The 27,690-nt window shown below is 35.3% G+C and overlaps 2 protein-coding genes across 2 annotated transcripts in view; one reads left to right on the top strand and one right to left on the bottom strand.

Moving 5' to 3' along the window:
- The first annotated feature begins 735 nt into the window (after positions 1–735).
- Positions 736–27,690, top strand: LOC121377743 (F-box only protein 9-like). Its single transcript, XM_041505828.1, has 13 exons — positions 736–852; positions 6,512–6,739; positions 8,407–8,464; positions 11,683–11,766; positions 14,174–14,207; positions 16,834–16,930; positions 18,653–18,754; positions 19,304–19,365; positions 20,514–20,602; positions 21,507–21,620; positions 22,173–22,291; positions 23,815–23,925; positions 25,354–27,690. The coding sequence occupies exons 1-13, from the start codon at positions 850–852 to the stop codon at positions 25,549–25,551; spliced, it is 1,299 nt and encodes a 432-aa protein (XP_041361762.1). The 5' UTR covers positions 736–849; the 3' UTR covers positions 25,552–27,690.
- LOC121377859 (solute carrier organic anion transporter family member 5A1-like) overlaps positions 26,072–27,690 on the bottom strand; it is a 36,382-nt gene continuing 34,763 nt past the window's right edge. Inside the window, exon 9 of the mRNA XM_041505957.1 lies at positions 26,072–26,257. Coding sequence (XP_041361891.1) covers positions 26,072–26,257 — 186 coding nt within the window. The remainder of the gene's footprint in view (positions 26,258–27,690) is intronic.

Raw genomic sequence — 27,690 nt, 5'->3', positions numbered from 1 at the left:
AAAAAAAAAATAACATCCTACCTACATACTATAACTAGCAGAGTCAGAGTAACTAAAGTTAAATATTGTTTTGTTTAACGACACCACTAGAGCACATCAATTGAGTAACAAACTTTAAAGAATAATTAATTACAATCTGATTGAAATCAGCTCTACTGGTTTAATATATAGACTTGTGTAAAAATTATTTTAATCATATTGAATTAATCAAATATAGAGTTTAGTAGAATAAAGTACCGTAATTAAAAAAAAAAAAAATCAGCTAGGCAACATTTTTCATTATGGGCGAGTGTTGCTATTCGTGAAACCAAAATTTTAATAATTAAAAAAAAAAAAAAGAAGGAAAGAGGTTTGGAGATTGATACGCCGACAGCGGCAATTTTTTTGCGGTGTACGATGCAGCCCCGGCAATTAACCACAGCAATATACAGTGCCGTGAAGAGATTAGTAGAATTCTGCAGTGTTTTCAATATCCCGAGGCTTTTATTTCAGGCTTCGTCAAAACTAGCTTTGGAATAAATACAGCTGTGATGGCATGCACTGATGAATCACTGTGAAAACAGTGGTTTTTATCAGGTGTTTGTGAAAGATGAGCACAGCATATTCCACCAGCGGCACCCGTCAAGAGTAGCCTTCTGGCAGTTCTGCCACTGCAGAATTTAATGTCTAAAATCCGTCGACGCTTTTTTACGGGGGAAGGGAGATCACTCACTTTTACCCTTTTATTTTTGACAATATTAACAAAAATGGCCGCCGTACAGAGAGTTTTGATGTTTTCCTTCGGCGTTATTTGTTATACCTACAGGGACCTAGCAGTTTGAAGAGCTTCGCTCGCTCGAAACTTGCAAAATGGTAATAAGTGATTGCTTTTATGTCTGCAAATTGAGTTGTTATTGTTCAGGGAACTTTTTGGGGCTTACATCGGGCTCGCCTGGTCGAGTGAACCAGGAATTGTTTACCCGTTCGGCGTTTGTTCTTTCAGGTCAGGGACACCCGCGACTTTCACTGGTTTGTGTATTGAGACGATCTGATATTTTTTTTTATGTTTGCTTTGACAGAACATTCATGATACAGTTCAGTTGAGTGAAATTTATAGTGCATCGATCAATAGCAATATTTTTACACTTCCTTTTTCTTTTTCCACCTTAATTCGGCCAAATCATCGGTTATAAAAAGAATAAATTAAATTAAAAAACAAAAATTAAAATGCCATATTGCAAAGTCAAGACAACAATATTAGAAAATGAGTGCATCTTTTGAACTTTTGACGTCCAGTGATATTGTAAACTATTTTGAAAAACAAGCCAAGCCAAAGGGATGTAACTCACAGCTGAAATATTATAAGTTGTAGAAGCATCACGAGGGGTATATGGCTTTTTATGTACCCTCTGTGTGTTCTTTTACCCCGAGCCGAAGGCGAGGGGGTAAAAGAGCACACAGAGGGTACATAAAAAGCCATATACCCCGAGAGATGCTTCTACAACGAATTTATCTTGCCGACATGTTAAATCATATAGCCAAATAATCAAAATAACGCCAGACAATAATTGTTAACAATTTATTAACGGAGCTGTACCACGCGGACGCGAACGAAACCACTTGCCAGTGACAAAAAACAGTTCCATCGATAAACGAGTTTTTATCTTCAAATGTTTGTAATACGAAATTGTCTGAAACAGATATGTATACTTTACTGATTATCAATGTTATTTATAATCTAATTATTGCTTTAGCATTAACTAGGGTGGCTGGAAACTGTTGGAAATTACAGACGGGGTATAAGAGAATTTGGCTCCGCCCACAGGGGTATAAGGGATTTGTCCAACGGCAAACAACCAATGAGATTAAAGAATTTTACATGAAGGCGAGATAATCATTATTGTATTATTTCATAATGCACACTTACTGAGTTGCACAACCACAGTGAAATTGTTCAGGTTTTGTTAGTGGTCCATATAAAAAGCTGTGGGTTTTTATTTCAGTAGCCAGTGTGAGAATGTCAGATTTCAAAATGTATTTGTAATTGTTTTTGTAAATTATAGCATATATATATATTTAAATAAATGTACATGTACTTGTAAAATGCCACTTAGGTTACGTCTTCAAGCTCAAGGATATCCCTGTCAGGTAAGACAAGTCATACTGTGTGCAATTTTGGTTTAAAGAATTTGTGTCATAAGGTCTCCCTGTTTGTAAATCCAGTGAGCCCTGCCGTGCATCTCCAGTATACACTAAATGTTTTGCATGAAACTATGGAAAAGATCACTATTCAAAACTGGTTTCCTAGGATTTTGAGATAAATGTTGACTGTATCATTTTGAACAATCAATATAATTATAGTACAAATAATTTTTACAAGCCATGTGGCATCGTATGCTAGCTAATCTAGAGAGTCCTATATGATTTTTGCAAGCCTCAGGCTCTCGGACTCTCCTTAAAATCGCACACTGCCATAGATAGTTTTTAATTTGTAACCAATTATCAGTTTCCTCCAGTCAATCGATGATTGATTAAGATGTGGAGAATGTATGCAGAAGTGTGGATTCATGAAAAATAATTTAGGACCCCTTATGGGGGCTAAACATATACATTGTATGAAATTTATGATTTTCGATTTAATTTTTGACAAATCTCAGCTGTATTCCATCAGAATACATTATTAGTAGTACTTATCATGTATGCTCATTCCATGATCCAGATAATTAATTATACATGTATGTATAATTAATTATCTGTATACCAGATATTTCAGTTAAATGTTTTGTTCTATATTATTAGAACTAATCAAGGCAATAAATAAAAAATATAAAAGCTTAGTGATATGTAAACAAAACAGTAATTTTTATTTTATTTTTTGGTCAAAAGACTGAATTTGTTATTAACTAAATGTACATGCAGGCCTTTCCCCAGGATTTTTTTAAGGCGCTTACATATTTAGCATCATTATAACACAAAAATCAAGCCAAAAGAAGTGGGGTAGTGAGTTGAAAACAGTTAAGTATTTGTCTTCAATCCATCAAATCATGTTGGGGTTGTTTTTGTGTGGGAGGAGGGGGGGGGGGGGGGGGCCTTTTTTCTAAAAAAAAACCCATCAATTCCCCACCCCCAACAACTTCATAATTTGCGTCATGTTGTTGTTGTTGATTTCAGCGTCGTGTTAAATGCTTGTTGTGATTTCTGCTTGTAAAATACCTAAGCTAAGAATGCTGACTTCACAGTATATTCCATTTAAAAAAAAAAAAACCAAAACGTTAATAAAATAAAAGTTTACTTTAAAAAAAAAATCCAGCTAACTTATTAAATGTCATCTCACAGTTTAACAAATATATATCTAGCATTATCTAACAAATATGATTATTGTAAACTAATTCAGTGCAATTTGTATAAATACTGCATGCACATTTCCCGCGATCGCGATCTCAGTGCGAGCTCTCGACCATAGGTACAAAATTAACAAAGACAAAGGAAATAACGAAACTGCAGTTAGGTATTCATTGATGCAAACAACTATTGTTTTTCTACACATTTACATCAAGATTTACTCCTGTGTAATCGTATTGTTCATGTTCTCAACGATATCTCTTGACACGTGGGTGTCAGCTGACTCTGAAGCGTGACGTATATTACGCCGAGAGCTTTCCTCAGTTCAGCCAACAAACGTTTTTCCTAACGTTCGCGAACTACTTGATTGGTGTCCGTCGTGTCCATTTGGTTTAACGTGGAGCGCACAAAACAGTGTAGCGAACGTTTTGTTTCCGCTCGGTCTGGCTGAACTCAGCCCTTGGGATAGCCGACATGTCGTTCGGCCCTGAACTGGCATGTGTATTCAAATTGACATGCATTGTTGGTTTGTTTTTATTACTTTGGTTCAAAGACTTTACAAAATTAAAATAGCAAGTTACATATCTTCCAGACATTGAATCGCCGTCACATTGCTGTCATACATGTCGAATGCATGCGTTAAAATTAATAACCATGATTATTAAAATTAGCAAACATCATAAGGCATACGCTGTATTCTGGATAACACCGTTTCTCGTTACCGGTCGCCAGATCGCTATTATGCTAATTGAATATTTGGTATTATTATGTTTGAGGTGTTGAATAGATTATGTAACCATTTGTTCACATCAGAAGATAGAAAATGACGTTACGGATCACAGCTCCATTGTTTTGTATACATGTTACAAATTAAGCCGACACGGTCCTGCAGTTAAGGCGCTTACCAGACATGAAGGCGCTTACTTGGCTGACTAAGGGAGCACGGGCCGTGTCGGCTTATTGCTCTAGGGAAACCATTTATAGGTGCTTTGCTGCCTTGGGCAGCTGTCTAGTTTGCATACATGTCATGTATGCAAACTAGACAGCTGCCCAAGGCAGCAAAGCACCTATAAAAAAACATTTGAGGGCTTTGAGGTTGGCTGAGCCAGTGGTGGCTATACATATATACATGTATGTAATTGCTAGAGCTGAAGATGTGTTAATTAAACTAAAGATGGGTTAATTATAATGTGTTAAATAAACTAAAGATGGGTTAATTATAATGTATGATGTCTTAATTGGAACTTAAGATGTGTTAATTAGAACTTAATATTTGTTTATTAGAACTTAATATCTATTTAATAAAAAACTAAACAAATTAAAGATGTGTTAATTAGAACACAGAGCTCATCCTGTACATTGCTAAATTAGCCAATTGCTAATTTATATATACAAAATGGCTACAAAATGTAGTTTTGGGCTAATAAAATATTCCTCGAATTAACCACATTTTAATAAATTTTAAGCAAATGCTCTACATTTCTCAAACTGGGCTAAACCACAATTTGTTCCAGTGTGAGCCCTGGAAGTAACATAAGTGTTAAAGATCTATTAATTAGCATGTCAGATGTGTTAATTAGAACTGAGCCCTGGAAGTAACATAAGTGTTAAAGATCTATTAATTAGCATGTCAGATGTGTTAATTAGAGCTGAGCCCTGGAAGTAACAAAAGTGTTAAAGATCTGTTAATTAGCATGTCAGATGTGTTAATTAGAGCTGAGCCCTGGAAGTAACATAAGTGTTAAAGATCTAATAATTAGCATGTCAGATGTGTTAATTAGAACTGAGCCCTGGAAGTAACAAAAGTGTTAAAGATCTGTTAATTAGCATGTCAGATGTGTTAATTAGAGCTGAGCCCTGGAAGTAACATAAGTGTTAAAGATCTATTAATTAGCATGTCAGATGTGTTAATTAGAACTGAGCCCTGAAAGTAACATAAGTGTTAAAGATCTGTTAATTAGCATGTCAGATGTGTTGATTAGAACTGAGCCCTGGAAGTAACATAAGTGTTAAAGATCTATTAATTAGCATGTCAGATGTGTTAATTAGAATTGAAGATGTGTCAACTAGGTTCAATGACATGTTAGTTAAATACTTTCATTATGTAAATTGTTAAGTTTTTGTATTTTCAAATTAGCTTTTTGGCAAATTACTAAAGTTTAAAGTTTTGTTTTGTTTAACGGCACCACTAGATCACATTGATTTATTTATTATCGGCTATTGGATGCATGTCATTCATTTGGTAATTTTGATATATAGCCTTAGATAGGAAACCCACTGCATTTTTTTTATTAGCAACAAGGGATCTTTTATATGCACCATCCCACAGATATGATAGCACATACCATGGCTTTTAATATATCAGTCGAGGCACACTGGCTGGAACAAAAAATCGCCCAATGGGCCTACTAACAGGGATCGATCCTAGACAGACCACACACATTGGGTTACGTCCAACATTACTGTTAATTTCATAAAATACATTCTTCAGATTTAACTTTCAATTAATATTTGGTGAATGGCAGCTTAAACTGTATAACAAATTGTCCGTCTGTCTGTCTGTTCTTGCTTTAATAAATACATGGCAAAATATATAACAGGCATATTTCATTAAAGGGATAGACCCTAGTTTCAACCCGTGAAAATTAACACTAAGTTTAGTTAATCTACAAACCTGTAACACATTTGGATAAAGTTACAATTGGGTCAAACATGAGTCTGTGCCTTTAAAATGATGAAATAACCTCTAAAAATAGACTAATATAACCTCTAAAAATAGACTAATATAACCTCTAAAAATAGACTAATATAACCTCTAAAAATAGACTAAAACTCGACTCCATAACTGTTATTTTTGAGACGCACTTTGTAATATTAAAAACAACAGGATGACCAAAAACACTTCAAATGTACAGAAATGAATAATCTATTAAAAAAAAATTTGAAGTCAAAATATGATTTCAGTTATCTGTGTTTAAAAACTAGGGTATGTCCCTTTAATTAATCATACATTTTTTTCTGAGTGTTTTATAAAGGCAGTTCCAGATTTAATTATTTAAAAAGGCTTCTTTAATCTCATGCAGCATGGCACTGATTAAGGCAAGATGGTACTAGATTGTTGAGGCATGGTGCCGCAACCCATGCTAAAACAAGCTAGAGAAAACACTAAGGTGTGATGTGTTTTATTCAGGATTCCGATGACATTTTTCCACCAGTGGCAAAAGATGACAGGGAGGATGAGGAAGAGGAGGAGGAGAGAGACAAAGAGCAAGGTGCGGAACCGGTAGTAGAGGAAGGGGAGGAATACCTGGAGGAACAGTTGGAACATTTCCGCAAGGAGTGGAAGAACGAACTCGAGAAGGACATGTTCGGAAACAACCAACTCAAAACTGGCAACGATTTTAGCATTGAGCAGCAGGTTAGAATCAACAGTGATATGGTTTTTAAGGGTGTGAATATTTTGTTTAACTCTTTATTAAATTTATGCTCTCTCTTTTGTTATCTTTTTATGTAACTAATTATTATATACTTAACTTTGTTTGACACACAGTAGCTGATATATAATTTGTTTTTTGGTGCTGAGGTGTTAAACATTTACCGTACTCATTTTTATTTTTTATTATGATTTTTTATTTTATTTTTTTTGCATAAAATATTTTTCACAAAGTGGACCGTATTTGATCCAAAATGTTGAAGAATACAGGCTTTTATATTTTAAGTTTAACTTTAACATCCAAGAATCTGATTTTGAAAAATTTAGCATCTTTTATTTTTTAATTGGAATTTTTAATTCAACATTAAAAATATAGAAGTAAACTATGTTGACAAACATGTTCATACTGCAGTGAAACCCCTCTAAACCAGACAATCTTGGACCAAGACAAATGTCGGGTTTAAAAAGGGATCCGGTTTAGAGATCTTAAATTCTGTCCTGGTTTTGTAAAAGTGACTGTAAAACGTCCGGTTTTGAAGGAATTCCAGTTTACAGACAGTCCGGTCTTGAGAGATTTTACTGTATTTGTATTTTATTCTGTTTAGCAGATATATTAAATGACAACAATATTTTTAAAATGTGTGTTTATAATAAAAGATGCTAAATTAGCCATTTTTATATTCAGTTTAGGAATTTTGTCTTCAAAATTGAGAATAAAAGACTGCATTGCCTTTAGAAAATTCTTCTGAATATTGGACGCAGCAGCATTTTCATTTCATTTCAACTTATTTCCGTGCTTATATCCAATTAAGATTCAAGCACGCTGTCCTGGGCACACATTTCAGCTATCTGGACTGTCTGTATATTAAAGGCCGTGGTATGTGCTACCCAGTCTGTGGGATGGTGCATATAAAAGATCCCAGGAAGTGGAGACAGCGGGTTTCGTCTCAATATCTGTGTGGTCCGTAACCATATGTCTGACGCCATATAACTGTAAATAAAATGTGTTGAGTGCGTTGTTAAATAAAACCTTTCCTTTTTGTATCCCCAATTTAGATGCTAGAATTGATTTAAATATGTTGGTGTACTACCCTGTCCTTGGGATGGTGCATATAAAAGATCCCTTGCTGCTAATCGAAAAGAGTAGCCCATGAAGTGGCGACAGCGGGTTTCCTCTCTCAATATCTGTGTGGTCCTTAACCATATATCTGATGCCCTATAACCATAAATAAAATGTGTTGAGTGCATCGTTAAATAAAACACTTATTATTATTATTATTATTCAAATACTTAAGTTCATATAATTCTAACCGATTGTGTAATCGAAAGTTGATTGGTTGGTGCCAACCGATTATAACCGATGATCGATGGTGAAATTCCAATTGATTCCCAACGCTAGTTGGTTAGTTGGCTAGTGAGAGAAGAGGGTGTAGTGGCCTTACACCTACCCATTGAGTCCTTAAGAACTCGCTCTCGATTGGGAGGCGGTACTAAGTTGCGAACCCTGTACCTACCAGCCTGCAGCAACATTCCTTTTATTCCCTATTATTCAATCACTGATCTATATCAGTATTTGTGAACTTGCAATAATAAAAGTAGTGCCTTGTTCTAAACTTATAATAATAGTGTTACACAGATGTATTGTTTTGCAGGCAACTGACTTGTTTATGCAGGGAATTGAAGCTGAGAAAGAAGGAGCTCTTTATGAAGGTTTGTCATAATACAGTACACTAACCAACAATAAAGTCAACCATACACTACACAAACCAACAATAAAGTCAACTAGACATGGGTGGTCGGCTAGATGGTTTCCACTCTGTTTCACCGACTGTATACATACAGTACACAAACCAACAATAAAGTCAGCCTGGCATGGGTGGTCAGCTAGATTTGTTTCCAGTCTGTTTCACCATGGGTGGTCAGCTAGATGGTTTCCAGTCTGGTTCACCGACTGTATACATACAGTACACAAACCAGCAATAGAGTCAACTAAATATGGGTGGTCAGCTAGATGGTTTTCAGTCGGTTTCTCTGACTGCCTGTATGTGTATGTACGGTGTAACAAAAATAAAAGTGTTAAAAAAAGTTAGAACAATTTTACTAAGAGTTATAAGAGTTGTTTAGTAACTACTACTGCTGTGTTGCAATTAATACCAATTTTGAGAAACCAACCGTAGGTTGCTAGTTGGCTTTATTGGTGCATCATATACTCTATAATCATTTTAATAAGCGGGCCCTAAGATTTAGCGAAAACAATTGTTTCCAGAACCGTGTTGGTAGAATGTCAGTAAAATCACGGAACCAAAATTTTGTTTTCCATGATTATTATATTGAGTATGACTATTCAATGAAAATTATTTATATATATATATATATATTTTATATATATATATATATATATATATATATATATATATATATATCACGTGAAAGCTAAAAGGTCATAAGTGGCAGATACGACCTAAAACATCTTTTTTTGCATATTCTGAATCGCCATCCCCATTTATATATTGTCACAAAAAATCGTAGCTGTGTCCCTAATTACATTGCTTATACAGAAGGATTTAAATAGTCGTAAGTGAATCACACATACTAATTTGCACGAAAATAGACGCAACTGACACTGACTTTCCTCCGATTTGCTGGCTGTCCATTATGTGAACACGACTGGTCGTGTGTGGTAGATACACCCTTTTTAAATACAGTTCATTATATAATTATGTCTGACATAGGTCGTATGTGCCAAATACGACACATATGTATTCTTTGTTATCGGTCTGTGATAGAAATTACAAATGCGAAGTACAATAGAGCATACATTATATCAATATTTTTATGTGCTTGAATCCTAAAAATAATATGACTTTTGTCGTTGTGAGAGCCCGGTCTATTTAAGAAAAACATTTGGTACTGCATGCATTGAACCATTTGGCAACAGACAAGAATGGTGTCTGTATATATAAATAGGAATTGCAGTAACATTAATGTTTGTATGGTTTGCTATTTTATGTGCACCATAATTATAATAATAAACATGTTTTGGTGAATTTTCTTGAAAAACAAATATCTATTTTGAAATGTTTTTAACTGAAGCAAAGTTTCCAACATGTAATGTGTATCTGTAGATACAATTTGACATGTGACATATACGACCAAAGTGCAAGCATAATCACACTGATTTTGGATGTACATGTATTTAATTATATGTTACGGTGATCAAGTTCTGCCTTTCAGCTGCCTTTGAAGATCTACAGGATTGCCCTAATGTAGGCATTATGGATTAACAATATTGCACATACAAACGTCATTTTAAGTTATCCAGGACAAAGTCCAGTAACAAAAGACAGTGTAATCAGATGTAAGGTTAAAAGGCGAATAAAGTGAATGTGGCCTTAACATAAACGATAGCAAGATCTATGAACTTTGATTAACTTTACAGTTAACAAATATTTGCAACAGAATATCCCTGTCCTGAGTCAGACACCCGATCCTATCGGAGGCCGGAATCGGGATAGGAGTGTTCGAAACCCTAGTGGTATATGAACTATGCACACGTTAAACCAGTTACTAAGCTAAGCTAAGCAACAGAATGTTGAACGTGAACATGAAACAACATACACACCAAAACATTAGCACAACATAGCATGCACAACAGAAGCTGAACATGACATAGCACACACAACAGGACATGGACATAACAGCTCGCACAACAGGACCTGAACATGATACATGTATATAGCATACAAAAAAGAACTTGGCACATCAATGACAAGAAGACCTGAAGATAACATAGCAAAAAGCTGAACATGAGAAAATAATCACCATAGAAAATGAATGGCACATAGCACTTAAGACAGTTTATTTGTTTGTTTTGTTTAAGAACACCACTAGAGCACATTGATTAATTAATCATCGGCTATTGGATGTCAAACACTTGGTAATTATGACTCATAGTCATCAGAGGAAACACCCTACATTTTTTCTAATGCAGCAAGGTTACTAGTAACAAACCTCTTGACAGTGTCTCCAATGCTCGAATGTCAAGGTCAGCAGAAACGACCCACTTAAATATGTACAGAATTACCTCATTCGGAAGAATTGAGATATAGTGCATCTGAAAAAAAAAGACATTAATATAAGACTTGAGACATTGGGCATCTGAGAAGAAAACATCATAATCATTAGATTGGGAAACAGAAAATAACTGATTAGGGCTTTGAAATATCGGCTTTATCATGTGGAGTTTAGAGTTAAAGTTAAAGGTTTGTTTTGTTTAATGACACCACTAGAGCACATTGCTTAATTAATCAACAGCTATTGGATGTCAAACACTTGGTAATTATGACTCCTAGTCATCGGAGGAAACCCGCTACATTTTTCCTAATGCAGAAAGGTATCTTTTATATGCACTTCCCCACAGACAAGACAGCACATACCAAGGCCTTTATCCAGTCACTTGTGACAGAACCTGAACATGACATAACACTCACAACAGAACCTGAACATAATAGAGAACTCACAACAGAACCTGAACATGACATAGTACACACAACAGAACCTGAAGAAGAACATGACAGAACACACATACAACATACCATGATCATGACATAGCACACACAAGAGAACTTGAACATGACATATCACTCAAAACAAACGCACACAACAGAAACTGTTATATATATATATATATATATATATAATAAAACAATTTCCAATGGGTTCCCATGATCACAAGACATGGAACTAAAAAAGTGTTTGAAATCCTATGGCCTGATAAGTACATATAAATAAATTGTTATAGCAATTTATTAGATTTGTTGTTGTGTTTCTGACTGTTGATTTGAAGTGTTTTAGACAGACTACTAATCTGTTCAGAGATTTCATTTACATTTTAAATTGGCCTAACTTGATACTAATTTCTCACACAGCGATCGCATTTTACCGAAAATCCGTGCAGTTGGTTCCCGACATTGAATCGAAGATCGACTTCCTCACTCACAGGAGTCCACGTGGTAAGTACCGGATGTTTACAAGTACCAGATGTTTACAAATACCGGATGTTTATAAATACCAGATGTTTACAAGTACTGAATGTTTACGAGTACCAGATGTTTACAAGTACCGGATGTTTATAAGTACTGGATGTTTACAGTATATGACACAAAAATAAAGTCAACTATCGAACACACAGAATGGCTAGAAACTAGGAAGTAAGATATAACCTGCTGTTATGTTTTCAAAATAGCAGGCTACCAGAAATACAGCCTGTTAAAAAAACATATGGCCTGCTGGAAATAATGACAGCATGTGGTTTGGGTTAGTGTGTGCAAAATTTAGGACCTTTGACCTGGTTCAGCCAATTCCATGTTATACTATACTGTGGGAACACCAAGCACACAGACAGTCGGTGAAATCATCTAGGTGACGACCCGTGTCTAGTTGACTATACTGTTTCTTTACTGTATTTATAGAAACGGTTTTTTCAAAAGAAGGGCACAACTTTCAGGCAACTTACTTTTTATCAAGTATTTTTTTTTTGCTGTTGACAAAATCTGATTTTAGTAAGTGAGCAGACCAATCATGGCACTTGTCATCATTGCCGTGGTAAACATTTGAACCCTGCCTATATGTCCCGGACCGATAGCCCAGATAGCTGAGTTGTGTTTTCAGGATAGTGTGCTTGAACCTTAAAGGAACATAGCCTAGTTTTTAAACACTAAGACATATATTTTACTATTATAGCCATTTTTAATAACTGAAATCATACTTTACTTAGATTTTATGGTTTAGATTATCAATTTCCATACATTCGAAGTGTGTTTGGTCTTCATGGTGTTTTTAATATTACAAAATTAATTTCTCGTATTTTTATAAAACGCACATATATCTGAGAGGTAACAGTTATGGAGTCGAGTTTTAGTCTATTTTTAGAGGGTATTTCACCATTTCAAAGTCACAGACTCATGTTTGACTCAATTGTAACTTTATATCCAAATGTGTTAAGGCTTGTAGATTAACTAAACTTAGTGTTAATTTTCACGGGTTGAAACTAGGGTCTGTCCCTTTAATTGGATATAAGCATTAAAATCAAATGAATCAGCATTCGAAATAAGCACTTGTCTGTTTGTCTTGACAAGTGAAAATATGCTCAGACAAGCAAACTGGACCTCAGTGCTTGTCCAGTAGACAGTGTATAATGTGGTTTCATTTCTGGCAATCATAAACATTGTCCTTGTGCTTAAGTAAAACTAGCAACTCATTTGGACAAGTGAAACTATTTCTGGCAATCATTAACATTGTCCCTGTGCTTAAGTAAAACTAGCAACTCATTTGGACAAGTGAAACTATTTCTGGCAATCATTAACATTGTCCCTGTGCTTAAGTAAAACTAGCAACTCATTTGGACAAGTGAAACTATTTCTGGCAATCATTAACATTGTCCCTGTGCTTAAGTAAAACTAGCAACTCATTTGGACAAGTGAAACTATTTCTGGCAATCATTAACATTGTCCCTGTGCTTAAGTAAAACTAGCAACTCATTTGGACAAGTGAAACTATTTCTGGCAATCATTAACATTGTCCCTGTGCTTAAGTAAAACTAGCAACTCATTTGGACAAGTGAAACTATTTCTGGCAGGTCTAGCTCTGGGTGAGCCTAAAAAATTGCCAAATTGTTTATTAAACTTTAAAAATTGCCAAATTGTTTATTAAACTTAAGAAATTGCCAAATTGTTTATTAAACTTAAAAAATTGCCAAATTGTTTATTAAACTTAAGAAATTGCCAAATTGTTTATTAAACTTATAAAATTGCCAAATTGTTTATTAAACTTAAAAAATTGCCAAATTGTTTATTAAACTTAAAAAATTGCTAAATTGTTTATTAAACTTAAGAAATTGCCAATTTTTTTATTAAACTTAAGAAATTGCCAAATTGTTTATTAAACTTAAAAAATTGCCAAATTGTTTATTAAACTTAAGAAATTGCCAAATTGTTTATTAAACTTATAAAATTGCCAAATTGTTTATTAAACTTAAAAAATTGCCAAATTGTTTATTAAACTTAAAAAATTGCTAAATTGTTTATTAAACTTAAGAAATTGCCAATTTTTTTATTAAACTTAAGAAATTGCCAAATTTTTTATTAAACTTAAGAAATTGCCAAATTGTTTATTAAACTTAAAAAAGTGCAGAAATCATCACTTATTTTATTTTTTAAAAATCATTTGTTATAGAAAATTATTCGCTAAATTGAAATAAAATTTGCCAGCTGCTTTGAAAATTCACAATTGTTGAATTTGGTGAGTGCCAGAGCTAGCTGTGCGTGGACATGTAGATTTGTAAATGTACTTGTCCGGTGGACTAGTGGCACTTTCTACTTATTTCTATCACTGTGAGTGTTATTAATTTCTATTTTGCAGAGAGACAAGACAGTGAGACATCTCTTGATGGAAGGTAATTTACTCTCAATTCAGTATTTGTCTTTTACAAGTGAAAATCATTTCATTGCATTAAAACCTAAATTGTTCAATATCTTTAATTCAGTAGCATTATATTGTTTGAACACGTTAGTGTTCGAAATAAGCATTTGTCCATTTGTCCCGATAAGTGAACATCTATTCGGACAAGCAAAATGTACCTCGGTGGTTGTCCAGTGGAGAAGTAAAAAAAAATTCAGTGCAGTTTCATTTTGAGCAATCACAAACATCATCCTGGTAAAACAATCACAAACATCATCCTGGTAAAACAATCACAAACATCATCCTGGTAAAACAATCACAAACATCATCCTGGTAAAACAATCACAAACATCATTCTGGTAAAACAATCACAAACACCATCCTGGTAAAACAATCACAAACATCATTCTGGTAAAACAATCACAAACATCATCCTGATAAAACAATCCGTTTATTTGGATAAGTAAAAATATTGGCTGACAAGTAGATTTGTAGATGTACTTGTCTGGTGGACTAATAATGTTTTTTGCTTATTTCTATCACTGTACTTTTATCAATTATTTGCAATCTGAATATCACTATTTTGTCTGTTATTGGGCTATTACCTTATTTCTTACCTGAATGGTATAGTGTAACCATTATACTGGAAAGTGCTGCTAAAATATGGTGATGGTTTAAATTGAAAAATGTTACTTACATGTTACTGTTGTACCTGCAAATGTATTGTTATATAAACTTAAAAATGTGTGAAGGTGTAAGGCTTGGAAATTAATTTTTTGGAATGAGAAGCAATATTTAAGTTTTGTCTTTTAAGTAGACCTAAATTTCATTTTTCTTAGACTTCTAATTAGATACCGGCCTCGGTGGCGTCGTGGTTAGGCCATCAGTCTACAGGCTGGTAGGTAATGGGTTCGGATCCCAGTCAAGGCATGGGATTTTTAATCCAGATACCAACTCCAAAACTTGAGTGAGTGCTCCGCAAGGCTCAATGGGTAGGTGTAAACCACTTGCACCGACCAGTGATCCATAATTCAACAAAGGCCATGGTTTGTGCTATCCTACCTGTGGGAAGCGCAAATAAAAGATCCCTTGCTGCTAATCGGAAAGAGTAGCCCATGTAGTGGCGACAGCAGGTTTTCTCTCAAAATTTGTGTGGTCCTTAACCATATGTCTTGACGCCATATAACCATAAATAAAATATGTTGAGTGCGTCGTTAAATAAAAGATTTCTTCTTTTTTTCTAATTAGACTTAAAAGTTTAACTTCTGTTAACAACTTAAGACTTAAGAAAAACATAAATTAAATTTTATGATTCATATTATCATTTCTGAAAATGAGGAATCTGAAATACTGTCAAAATAGGATGGGAAGCAAAATCTACTTGTGAAATTAATTATTAGAATGAAATCATGTTGTGCATTTGAGCAGTATTTTCTTCCTGCTTCCTGTCAATTCCAAGTCATGAGGTATGTAGACCCAGTGATTTTCCGCGATCGCGGAAAACGGACGGAATTCACCGAATTCCCATTGTGAAACGGAATTACGATTTTCCGCAAAGTTAAAAAAATGAATACCATTTTACTGTTGCCACACACTGTAAAACTGACGATTGCCCTATGTGCAGTACTATTGGCAAATGTGTAGTGTCGTATTTACCGGGGCTACATTCTGCGAGACCAAGCGGGAAAACGTCCACTAGACTGGATTATACACTTCACGGTACACCAAATGGCCACGTTGGGAACCAAATACTTCGCGGACGTTAGCGAAACATTTGCTGGCTGAACTTGGGACTGGTTTACTGTTTAGTCTGTTGCGCCTGTGCAGAAGGGATAGGTTTTGTTTTTCAGGAGTAAGTTCAGCCAGCGGTTTGTCTTGGAAGACTGATTTTTACGCTATACATTAAACTAAATGGCCACTTCGGGAACCAGTCAAAATATGTTTGCAAACGTTTAGCTAAAAAAGGCTGGCTGAACGTTGAAATGGTACTTTATTTCTGCTGTGTCATGCACATACTTCACATTGCAGACGACGTTAGACTGTCAAAGTGGTGATAAAAATTAAATTAATGTTTACGTTTTAACACTAAACCCCTTTGAATAAAACTGCACTCAATTGTTGGACAATTATGCTTTATGTAGTTTTTATAATTGTAACCTTTGCTCCGATTTTTCGTTACTAATATGAAGGCCTACTTTGATTTAACAACAAATAGTGACGCATGTCGATGCCAGTCAATTTTCGGACCCTTGTTTTCGTACAAAGTAAATAAACGGTAATTTTTTTTATGATATATTTGACAAAAGGTACTTTTTATTTCTTTCATCTTTTAAAACTTAAAAAATTAATATTTTGTCAAGAATTTTTAAAAATTAAAAAGTAAACAGCGTTGTCTGCCCATTATGTTAATTTGTCACAACTTGTATTATTTAAACTGTTAATTAGGCCTACATATTGTATTCTGAAATGGAAATAAAACGGAATTTACAAAAACATGAAACGGAAAATAGCTTTTTTTGAAACGGAAAACCACTGGGCCTAGGTATGTGTATAATAAACTGTAAATGCTGGTAACATTTTAATTATCTGTTTTAAAGAAATTTTATTTTATTTTATTGTAGTCAAACGAAAGATGAGCTTGAGGATGACCTACTAACCCATTTCCAAAACCTTCACATTAACGAGAATGCCATCTGTGAAATGGCTGTGTACCAAAGGGTGAGAAAAACAAACACACTGTATTTTCAATATTAACGTGATAAACAGAGTTAGATTTCTCAGTATTGTTTACATATTGCATTAGTATGTGTCATGATAGGAAAATTCAAATGCTTTGATGTCTTAAGAAATTTTGCCAAGAGAAATTAGAATAAATATTATTTTATGAATCTTATTGTTGCTGTTTTAGATAAATTATTTTTATTCCTAATATATGATATTGACGATACCGAAACACAGGGTAATAATCTCTTTATCATATAATCTCAAGCTTAATTCAATGTGTTTTTGTAAACTGTACACCAACTTTATTTCCAGTCAGCCATTACGCGATATTCAAATGATGTAAGAATATGTGAAATGGTGTCTTTTTGAATGGAAATGACGTCAAACTTGAATGTCATAATTTTGGATTTTCTTACATAAAAATAAACTAGTGCTTAAAATTTTTTGTTTTCTGAATGCTGGACAGATTTCATTGTAAGGTTGCTATTGAAATGTTTTTAAATGATGACTATGAAATGATATGTCAGTAATGGAGTGTCACCATAGTACATTTGCTTAAATGTCAATAAACATAGTGCAGTCACCTCAATTAATTTATCACATACTTTGATTACATTGGATATGCTAGCTAATATATGATAAAATAAAATACCTAGTATCTGACTGATTGTGATTGCTGCCAATAAATCTCATAGCATACCAGCGCTAGATCCAAGAAATATTTGGGGGTGGGTGGGTGAGGGGAAAAGTCAAATGGACCAACTTGTGAAAAGAACAGCCTAATGATTTAAAAAAAAAAAATTTAAGCACAAAAAAAAAGAGAGGCACTTAAATATATTTAGGGTGGGACAAGTCATCTGGTCTTCCCCTTGGATACACATTTACATAAAGCATTCTAAACGGGGCAGGATTTAACTTGGTCAGTTGTGTATTTGCTTGAGGTGCTTGTGACACAGAATCAACCACCTCGGTGGATCCTTTCAACTGATTGGTTTTTATCTCATTGTAACCATTGCACCACAACTGGTCAAAGGCTGTGGTATGTGTTTTTCTTGTCTGTGGGAAAGTGCATATAAAAGATTCCTTGCTGGATTAGGAAAAATGTAGTGTGTTTCCTCTGATGACTACGTGTCAGAATTACCAAATGTTTGACATCCAATAGCCGATGATTAATTAATCAATGTGCTCTAGTGGTGTCGTTAAACAAAAGAAAACTTTAACTCAAAACTCCACAGGATAACAAAGGAAAGGAAATGTTTTATTTAACGACACACTCAACACATTTTATTTACGGCTATATGGCGTCGGACATACATATGTGGTTAAGGACCACACAGATATAGAGAGGAAACCCGCTGTCGCCACTTCATGGGCTACTCTTTTGATTAGCAGCAAGGGATCTTTTATATGCACCATGCCACAGACAGGATAGTACATACCACAGCTTTTGTTACACCAGTTGTGGAGCACTTGCTGGAACGAGTCCACAGGATAAAGCCAATATCTTAAAGCCCTAATCAGTTATTGTCTGTTTCTCATTCTAATATACATGTGTATTGATTGAAACATATTTTAGTGCATATAAGGTACAAATGAATTGGACACAAGTTATGCAACTTACGAGGCCCTCTCCTACACCTGTATATACAATGATTATGATTTTTTCTTATCAGATGCACAATGTCAAAATGTTTTATATTAATGTCTGTTTTTCAGATGCACCATATCTCAATTCTTCCGATTGAGGTAATTCTGTACATATTTAAGTGGGTCGTTTCTGCCGACCTTGACATTCAAGCATTGGAGACGCTGTCGGAGGTTTGTTACTAGTAACTTAATCATTTCAGATAGAACAATAATTAAAATTGTCAGAACAATATGTTATAATTGAAGAAAATTTTCAAGGTTCTTCTCCCTCTAAATAATTTAGCAATATGTCTGTAACGTATTTTTGTTTCTTGGATGACTTACATAACATACATGTAGATAGTAAAAACAATTATCTCAAAGAATAGCATGTCAAAATGGGGGAAAAACCTAAGATCAGTAGTGTGAATTCTCCTCGGATCAGCTGTTTTCCTCTCATGGAACATTGCGTTTCCTCATATTTTAATTATCCTTCCTCCAAAATGTGTCAGATGGCACAGATTTTAACCTAGGATTTCAAGAATTTCCGGGACCCCTCTAGATTTCCTCTTTTTTTTTATAGTTCATCAATCTCTACCCCTGTAAGATTGATTGTTTATTCTAAATGCTTAAATATTAAAAATGTATTCGAGATTGCCACTTTACAAGTTCTTTACTTTGTATTATTTGTTCTTGTGTTAAACTGATGGATTTGTGTTTTTTATTTATTTATTTACTCAGGTGTGTCGTGGATTCTACCTGTGTGCCAGGGATGAGAGAATTTGGAAGCTGTCATGTCAGAAGTACGTATTTAACGAATATTGTCTGTGTGGTCCTTAACCATATGTTTGATGCCATATAACCATAAATAAAATGTGTTGAGTGCGACATTAAATAAAACATGTTCTTCTTATTTAACAAATATTGAAGCATTCAGGTTTATCTGATTTGTCAGGAGTACAGTTTCTCTGCAATCTGCCATATATCCTCAGACAGTCGTATCGTTTAAAACTGAATTTGATGTTGTGTTTGTCTACGGGTGAACAGTATCTGAGTGGTGTTCGCACAATGGTTTATAATATGGTGTTTATCACGTTTTGCGATGAAAGTCTTCAGATTTAATTAACACTGGGGCATTTGGTTTTTCTGTCTCATCAGGAGTACGTATTTAATTAATACTGATGCATTCAGTTATCCATCTTGTCAGGAGTGTATACCTGTGCCCCACGACTGATATATCAAAGGCCCTGGTATGTCCTGTCATGTCTTTGGGAAAGTATGTCTAAAAAGATTTGTTGCTACTAATGGAAAAATGCAGTGGGTTTTTCCTCTACAACTGTGCCAGAATTATCCAATGTTTGACATCAAATAACCATTGATTAATAAAGCAGTGTGCTCTAAAGTTGTTAAAGAAAACCAGACTTTAACTTTGATCTTAACTTATTATCTATTTCTCATTCTAACCAATGCACCACGACTGGTATTTCAAAGGCTGTGGTGTGTGCTGTCCTGTTTGTGTGGTAGTGCATATAAAAGATCCCTTGCCAGTGTTTCTGCCAGAAAGAACTATTTGCGCATGGCACAATGCAACCACAGTCAACAGGGTGTACATGTAGGTGCCCTCCCCCAGAAAAACAATGGCTTAAGTTTAGTGTTAGGGTTAAGAAATCATACACTAATGATGAGAGTAATTAATTTTGTCAAATGGTTAACTTAAAAAAACAGATGCTCCAAATGTTTTGGGTATGGCACCATACCCGTTTTACCCTCTGGCAGAAACCCGGCTTGCTACATTGCCAGAAATATAACAAATTTGACGTCCAATAACCTACTACTGGGGTCCTTAAACAAAATCAAATTTAACTTTTATCTTCATCTATTTTCCTGTCTAGGACGGACTATTTTTAAAGTGCTTTTATTCCTTTTAATCTTCTGTTTCTTTCTCATTTAGAATTTGGGGTGAGAATGTGTCTGGAGTGAAGAAGTTTGCCGGATCGTGGAGAAGGATGTTCATTGAAAAGCCGCACGTACTGTTAAATGGTAACTCGGTTAAAAAGAAGACTTGTAAATCATTGAATACTATATTTATGTAACTTTGAAAATCAAACATGTCAATATTGAAATACAGTGAAACTTCTCAAAACCAGACCCTCTGTAAACCGGAATTCCCTCAAAACCGGACATTTTTCACGGTCCTTTTTTTAAATATCTGTACAGAAGGGAACTTCTCTAAACCGGATACCTCTTAAAACCAGATTCTTTTCAATATATTTTTTAAAAACCCCCATGTCAAACAATTTTTCTTTCTTTTCAATATATTTTCTGCTGGAGCATGACTCCACACTCCTATAGACTCTGCACACCACTGTCCACCCACTCCAAATATTCCTGGATATGCATTTTGTACGCAAGAGAAAATGCGTGTTCTTCTGAAAGTACGGTCAATGGCTTTAGTATACAGTGAAACTCCTTTAAACTGGACACCATCGGGATCAAGTAAAAAGAGAAAAACTGCCTGACTTGGGGGGTTTTGAAAATATATTGAAAAGAAAGAAAAATTGCTTGACATGGGGGGGTTTTGCGCCAGAATGACAAAAACTGAATTTGCCTAGTTGATAACTTACTTGATGTATAAGTTCACGGTAAAATGACGTTACAGTAATAGCCAGAAATATTTTTACTCTGCCTTAAGAGTAGGGATAACAGCTTTAATTACTGTTTAGCAGGAAGATGTAATATATATTATTTTCAGTCCTGAAAAACTGAAACTACCAAACTGCACATAAGTCTTTTTAATTCCGAAAAAACTAAAGAATATAATAAAATTAATATTTTTTATTTATTAATAACACATTTCAAACTAAAAGTTGTTGTTGATTTAATAGTAACATATTTAAAAACTAACTCATCGATAGTGTTTAATTATTAATGGTTTGTGTTGCAGGGTGTTACATCAGCCGGACAACGTACGTGCGCCAGGGAGAGCAGAGTTTGGATTACTTCTACCGCCCGTACCACGTGGTAGAGTACTACCGCTTTGTCAGGTTCTTTCCAGAAGGTAAAAACACTGGTGACCCACAAGAAATACCTCTTGAAAGAGACTTTTTCTCATGTAGCCATTATAACCCATATTCGGGTAATATAGCCTTTTCTACAATTAAAATGCAATCTTAGTTGACATTTTTCTTGGGTGAGTTATCATTGTGAGGTATGAATTCAGGGGGTTTTCTGATAACAGTTCTGATGTAAATTATATTGTGATAAGTTTGTTTCTGACAATAGGGTCAATTCTGATGTTGTAAATCATATTTGTTTCTGAAATGGGGTCAATTCTAAATTGTATTTGTTTCTGAAATAGGGTCAATTATATGGTATCAACATTGTTTCTGACAACAGAGTCAATTCTGATGTCAACTATATTGGGATCAGTTTGTTTGTGACATTAAGATAATTTCTGATGTAATTTATATTGTGGTAAGTTTGTTTCTGACAATAGGGTCAATTCTGATGTTGTAAATCATATTTCTTTCTGAAATAGGGTCAGTTCTAAATTGTATTTGTTTCTGAAATGGGGTCAATTATATTGTGACAGCTGTATTTGTAACAATAGGGTCAATTCTGATGTTGTGCAGTCCCGAGGACCCAGGCGCGCTGGTGGCCAAGCTGAGATCTCCCAACTCGAAATCATCCGGCCTGCTGAAAGGTTTCTACAAGATCACGGGCAGAAAGGTAATTAATGTCTCGTACGAAACACACTGATCTCTGCTACTGGTTGGGTGAAGGCGCATTTAACTGTTAGGATACTGCAGGCAAGGTGTCTCATCTGACGTCGAACTCTTGATTCTGTATACAATGCATTTCATTACCAGTTCACCATCAAAGGCTGTGGTATGTGCTATCCTGTCTGCGGGAAGGTGCATATAAAAGATCCCTTGCTACAAATGGAAAAATGTAGCAGGTTTCCTCTGATGACTTTATCATAATTACCAAATGTTTTACATCCAGTAGTCAATGATTAATTAATCAATGATAACTCTTATATCTGAATTCTGCAGTAGCATTTTATAGCATTGTTCAGCCAATGATTAATTAATCAGTGTGCTCTAGTGGTGTCATTAAACAAAACAAATGTTAATGTTACTAATTCACCAAAAAGCTGATTCAAAAATTGTGTTGCATAGATCTACCCGCATTTTGTCTGGTTCACTGTTTGTTTTTCGTCTGCTTGGAAGACTTCGTACTGGGTCTCATGTCGGCTGTTTGAAGACAGTGTCAGCCAGCCTTGGTGTATTGATTAAATTCTTTTAAAGAAATCAAAATTTTAATATACTTACCTCAGATTTCTTTTCTTTTCTTTTACGTACAGCTGTTTTTGTTTAACTTTTTAAATTTTATATTGATGTTGTTTATTATTTTCTTTTTTTCCCACATATGCACCTTTGTTTAATACCCAACAGCCAATGTATTTTTCTTGCTGATATGTTGTTAAACATCCATTCATTAAAGAAATTTAATTTGATTAATTTTTCTTGGCAAATTAAAGATAAAATTTGGTTAAAGATTTGTTTTACTATATTCACCAAATTTTACCCCAATGTACATTTGTATAGGTGACTATACAGAGTTAAAAAGTTAAAGTTTGTTTCTTTAACGACACCACTAGAGCACACTGATTTATTAATCATTGGATGTCAAACATTTGGTAATTTTTACACAGTTTTAGAGAAGAATCCCGGTACATTTATCCATTAGTAGCAAAGGATTTTTATTTGTACCATCCCACAAACAGGATAGCGCATACCACGGCCTTTGAAATGCCAGTTGTGATGCACTGGCTGGAACAAGAAATAGGCCAATGGGCCCTCAGAGGGAGATCAATCCTAGACCGACCGCGCATCAGCAGGCACTTTACCGCTGGATTAAGTTCCACCCTGACTATATAGAGCAGGGCCCAATTTCACAAAACAACAGAAGCCTTGTTTTGCACACAAACGTAAATCTACAACTAAACAACAATTCTTATTACTATTATAGTACAACAGATATATTAGAAATACACATATTTTATTTTTTTTGTCCTTAAAATGCTCCATTTTCCGTAATGATTTTATTTTTTCGTTCAGTAGATGCCACACACTTGTAAATGTATACCTGGTATAACTGCAAATCACAGACATAAACTTACAATGTTTGGTGAAATTGCATGAGACTATTTTAACAGCAGGTTGATAAATTCCATTCATTACTATCAGGTGACCGCTGTTCTGAAACGCGAGAAACATGTTGAGAATAACCAGATGGGTTATCGCTATCGGCGACAGAGACCCAACCAGAACGACCAGGCAGAGCAGTTGTTCTCTGTGGTGAGTTATTGGCTTGGTATTTCATCTGTTTGTCCATCCATTCCATCTATCCATCCATTCCATCCATCCATTCATTCATCCATCCATCCATCCATTTCATCCATTCCATCCATTCCATCCATTCACCCTTCTATCCAACCATCCATCCATCCATCAAACTATCCACTCACCTGCCCATTCAACCATCCAATGATTCCTCCATGCAAGCATTGATTCATTCATCCATCCATCCATCCATTCATCCACCCTTCCACATGCCTGTTCATCCCTTTGTCCATTCATCCATTAATTCATCCATCCATCTGTCCATTAGTCTATCCATTCATTCATACATCCACCCATCCACTTGCTTGTCCATCCATCCATCCATCCCTCAATTAATTCATCCATCCATCTGTCCATAAGTCTATCCATTCATTCATACATACATCCACACATCTACCTGCCTGCTCATCCATCCATCCATCCATCCCATTCATCCATCCATCCATCTATATGTTTCTTCATCCTCATTTATGTCTGTGTGTCCATTTATTAAGAAATCTATACATTCTTTAATCCATCCAATTGACATGAATCTTATTTTGTCATTTATTCTATAACTCAAACCAATATTCTCAAACCTGCATTTTCATAAAGCCGTCTCATTCAAAACACCACTCCACCATTATCATAAAGCATTGCAAACTGTGGACTCTTGTCTGAACTAGATTTAAGAGGAACTGAAAAAATGTGGCGATATATACAGCTGTCTTCGCCATGAGCAGTATCAAGGCAAGCTGAAGATCACTTTCCTTAAATGAAAGGAAGGAAATGTTTTATTTAACGACGCACTCAACACATTTTATTTACATTTATATGGTGTCAGACATATGGTTAAGGACCACACAGATGTTGAGAGAGAAACCCGCTGTCGCCACTATTTTCAAAAAGCAGAAAGGGATCTTTTATATGTACCATCCCACAGACAGGATAATACATACCGTGGCCTTTGATGTACCAGTCGTGGTGCACTGGCTGGAGCGAGAAATAGCCCAATGGGTCCACTGACAGGGATCGATCCTAAACAGACCGCACATCAAGCGAGCAGTTTACCACTGGACTAAGTCTTGTCTACCCCCACCCTCCTGAAATGATGCTAGGCTAGCAGTCATATGAAGTTTCAAATGAAACTAATTATATATTTTGCAAGGCAATCGGTTTGAAGCTCTCTTAAAACTTTTCAGGCAAGTTTACAGACTACCAAATTAGACATTTCATTTCAAGCTATTGTCACTGAACAGGGCCCCGTTCCGTGTAACGATCTTAGCCCTAAGATCACTGTAAGTGCATAGCTAAATATGTGGTAAGATTACTGTTGTATGCCTTTTGCCTTAGTATAGCAGCATTAACTACATTCCTTTCTTTTCTGTGTATCGTGTCTTGCAGGAGTTTGACCTGCGGGATGCTGGAAAGCGTGCACACGCTCAGCTGACGTGGCAGAAGTACTCCATCAGCACGATCTGTACGACCTCGGGTCAGGAGACGATCGCCGACTTCGACATCAACAAGAAGTCGTTCCCACCACTGAATTTCTCACGAGTTCGCAGTTACACCAGCTTCTCAACGAAACCGCTTGGCGATTAGTCTGTTAGTTTACACCACTGAACTTCTCGCGAGTTCAAAGTTACACCAACTTCTCAACGAAACCGCTTGGCGATTAGTCTGTTAATTAACACCACTGAACTTCTTGCGAGTTCGCAGTTACACCAGCTTCTCAACAAAACCGCTTGGCGATTAGTCTGTTTGTTAACACCACTGAACTACTTGCAAGTTCACATTTACACCAATTTTTCTACAAAACCTGTTAAACATTAGTATGTTGATTAACACCACTGAACTATTTATTTGTTTCACAGTCATGCCAGTTTTTCTATCAAATCTTTCCATAATTTGTTGGTTACCATCTGTGAACTGTTTTCAAGTTTACAGTTACACCAGCTTCTCAACTGAAACTCTATTAGATTAGTTTCTTAGTTAATTACTTAATACCACTGAACTACTCACTACCAATATTTCTACCAAGCCTCTTGAAAATTAGTCTATTCTTTGGCACCATTTAATTATTCAAGGGTTCGCAGTTATACTATATTCCCAACCAACTCACTCATTTCCTGTCATGCCTAATGGCACTTAAGGCAGCAATGAAGTTCCTCCACACCGGTCTACCCCTTGCCAATCTCTCGATGGTGCCCCAACTGTAGCCTGTCTCCTTCATCTCTATTTCCACTGTTCGGCGCCATGTTGTTTTCGGACGTCTTCTCTGTTTTTTTCCCTTCAGGGGTCCAGCGCACTATGCAGTTTACCAACTAAACCTCTCACAAATTAGTCTGTTGGTTAGCACCACCACACCAGTTTTTCTACCAAAACTCTATGATATTAGTCTGTTGGTTAACACCACCAAACTAGTCTTGGGTTCACAATTATAGCAGGCCCTATGGTTATAAAACTTTTGAAGCCTAGACTCAAGTTTCTAATACTGTCTTGATACTTTAACGTCACAGCAATTCATATTAATTTGTGTGTTTGACGTCATTAAAGATTTGAGTTTCGACTCTGAAAGTTTTATAAGCATCGGTTCTGCTTTTGTACCAAATCTCTTGGCTTATCATTCGACATTTATAGGATATTAAATGAGCTTCCATTTCGTATCATATTTATGTCCCGAGTGAAATAATTTTCTATTGTCACAAGCTTCAACAAGTGACAGTGAAAATTGTTGCACTAGGGACATAAACATGATACAAAATGGTGGTGAGTTTAATATCCTATTTGTTACCCATAATCAGTCTTAATTTATATCACTCGACTCGTTTGGTTGACGTTCCTGTAAGGTTGTAGTGTGCCAGTGATACGTCCCACTAGAACGCCATGTACCAAGATATTTTTAACCATGTGGGTAATAATAACATAGTTCCTGTGTGTTTCTTATCTAAGATCTGGTTCTGTGCTTATACAACTAGACTCAAAGCTTCTATAGAGATGTGTCCACACAAGTTTGTTTTGTTTAAAGACACCACTAGAGCACATTGACTTGTTAATCATTGGCTGTTGGATGTCAAACATTTGGTAATTTTGATATACCGGGTATAGTCTTAGAGTAGAAACCTACATTTGGGTCAATTATATATTGTTCCACTCAGTTTGGTACACTGGCAACAAGGTTTAGAAGTCATTTTTATAAAATGGAAATCAAAAGGAATATTTGTTTAACAACTCTTCAGCACATTTCAGACTATGGCTGTTTGATGTGTAACAATGTTATTGCAACACTTGTTCGAGAGCGAGTGAGGAGACTACACAAGCTCCTCTTCAAGGGATCTCTTTACATGTACTTCTCATAAGACAGCTTTTGATATACCAGTGAAAGTGAGTGAGGAAACCGCACAGGCTACACTTGATGGCATCTTTTTACTTGTACTTTTCATAAGACAGCTTTTGATATACCAGTGAAAGTGAGTGAGGAAACCGCACAGGCTACACTTGATGGCATCTTTTTACTTGTACTTTTCATAAGACAGCTTTTGATATACCAGTGAAAGTGAGTGAGGAAACCGCACAGGCTACACTTGATGGCATCTTTTTACTTGTACTTTTCATAAGACAGCTTTTGATATACTAGTCATGGGGCAATGGTTGGAAAGAAAGAAATGTTTTATTTAACAACGCACTCAACACATTTTATTTACGGTTATATGGGTCAGACATATGGTTAAGGACCACACA

The sequence above is a fragment of the Gigantopelta aegis genome, chromosome 7, assembly GCF_016097555.1.
Source record: "Gigantopelta aegis isolate Gae_Host chromosome 7, Gae_host_genome, whole genome shotgun sequence".
In the NCBI taxonomy this organism is placed as follows: domain Eukaryota; kingdom Metazoa; phylum Mollusca; class Gastropoda; order Neomphalida; family Peltospiridae; genus Gigantopelta; species Gigantopelta aegis.
Note: the sequence above shows the minus strand (reverse complement) of the source record. Positions and strands in the feature narration are given on the sequence as shown.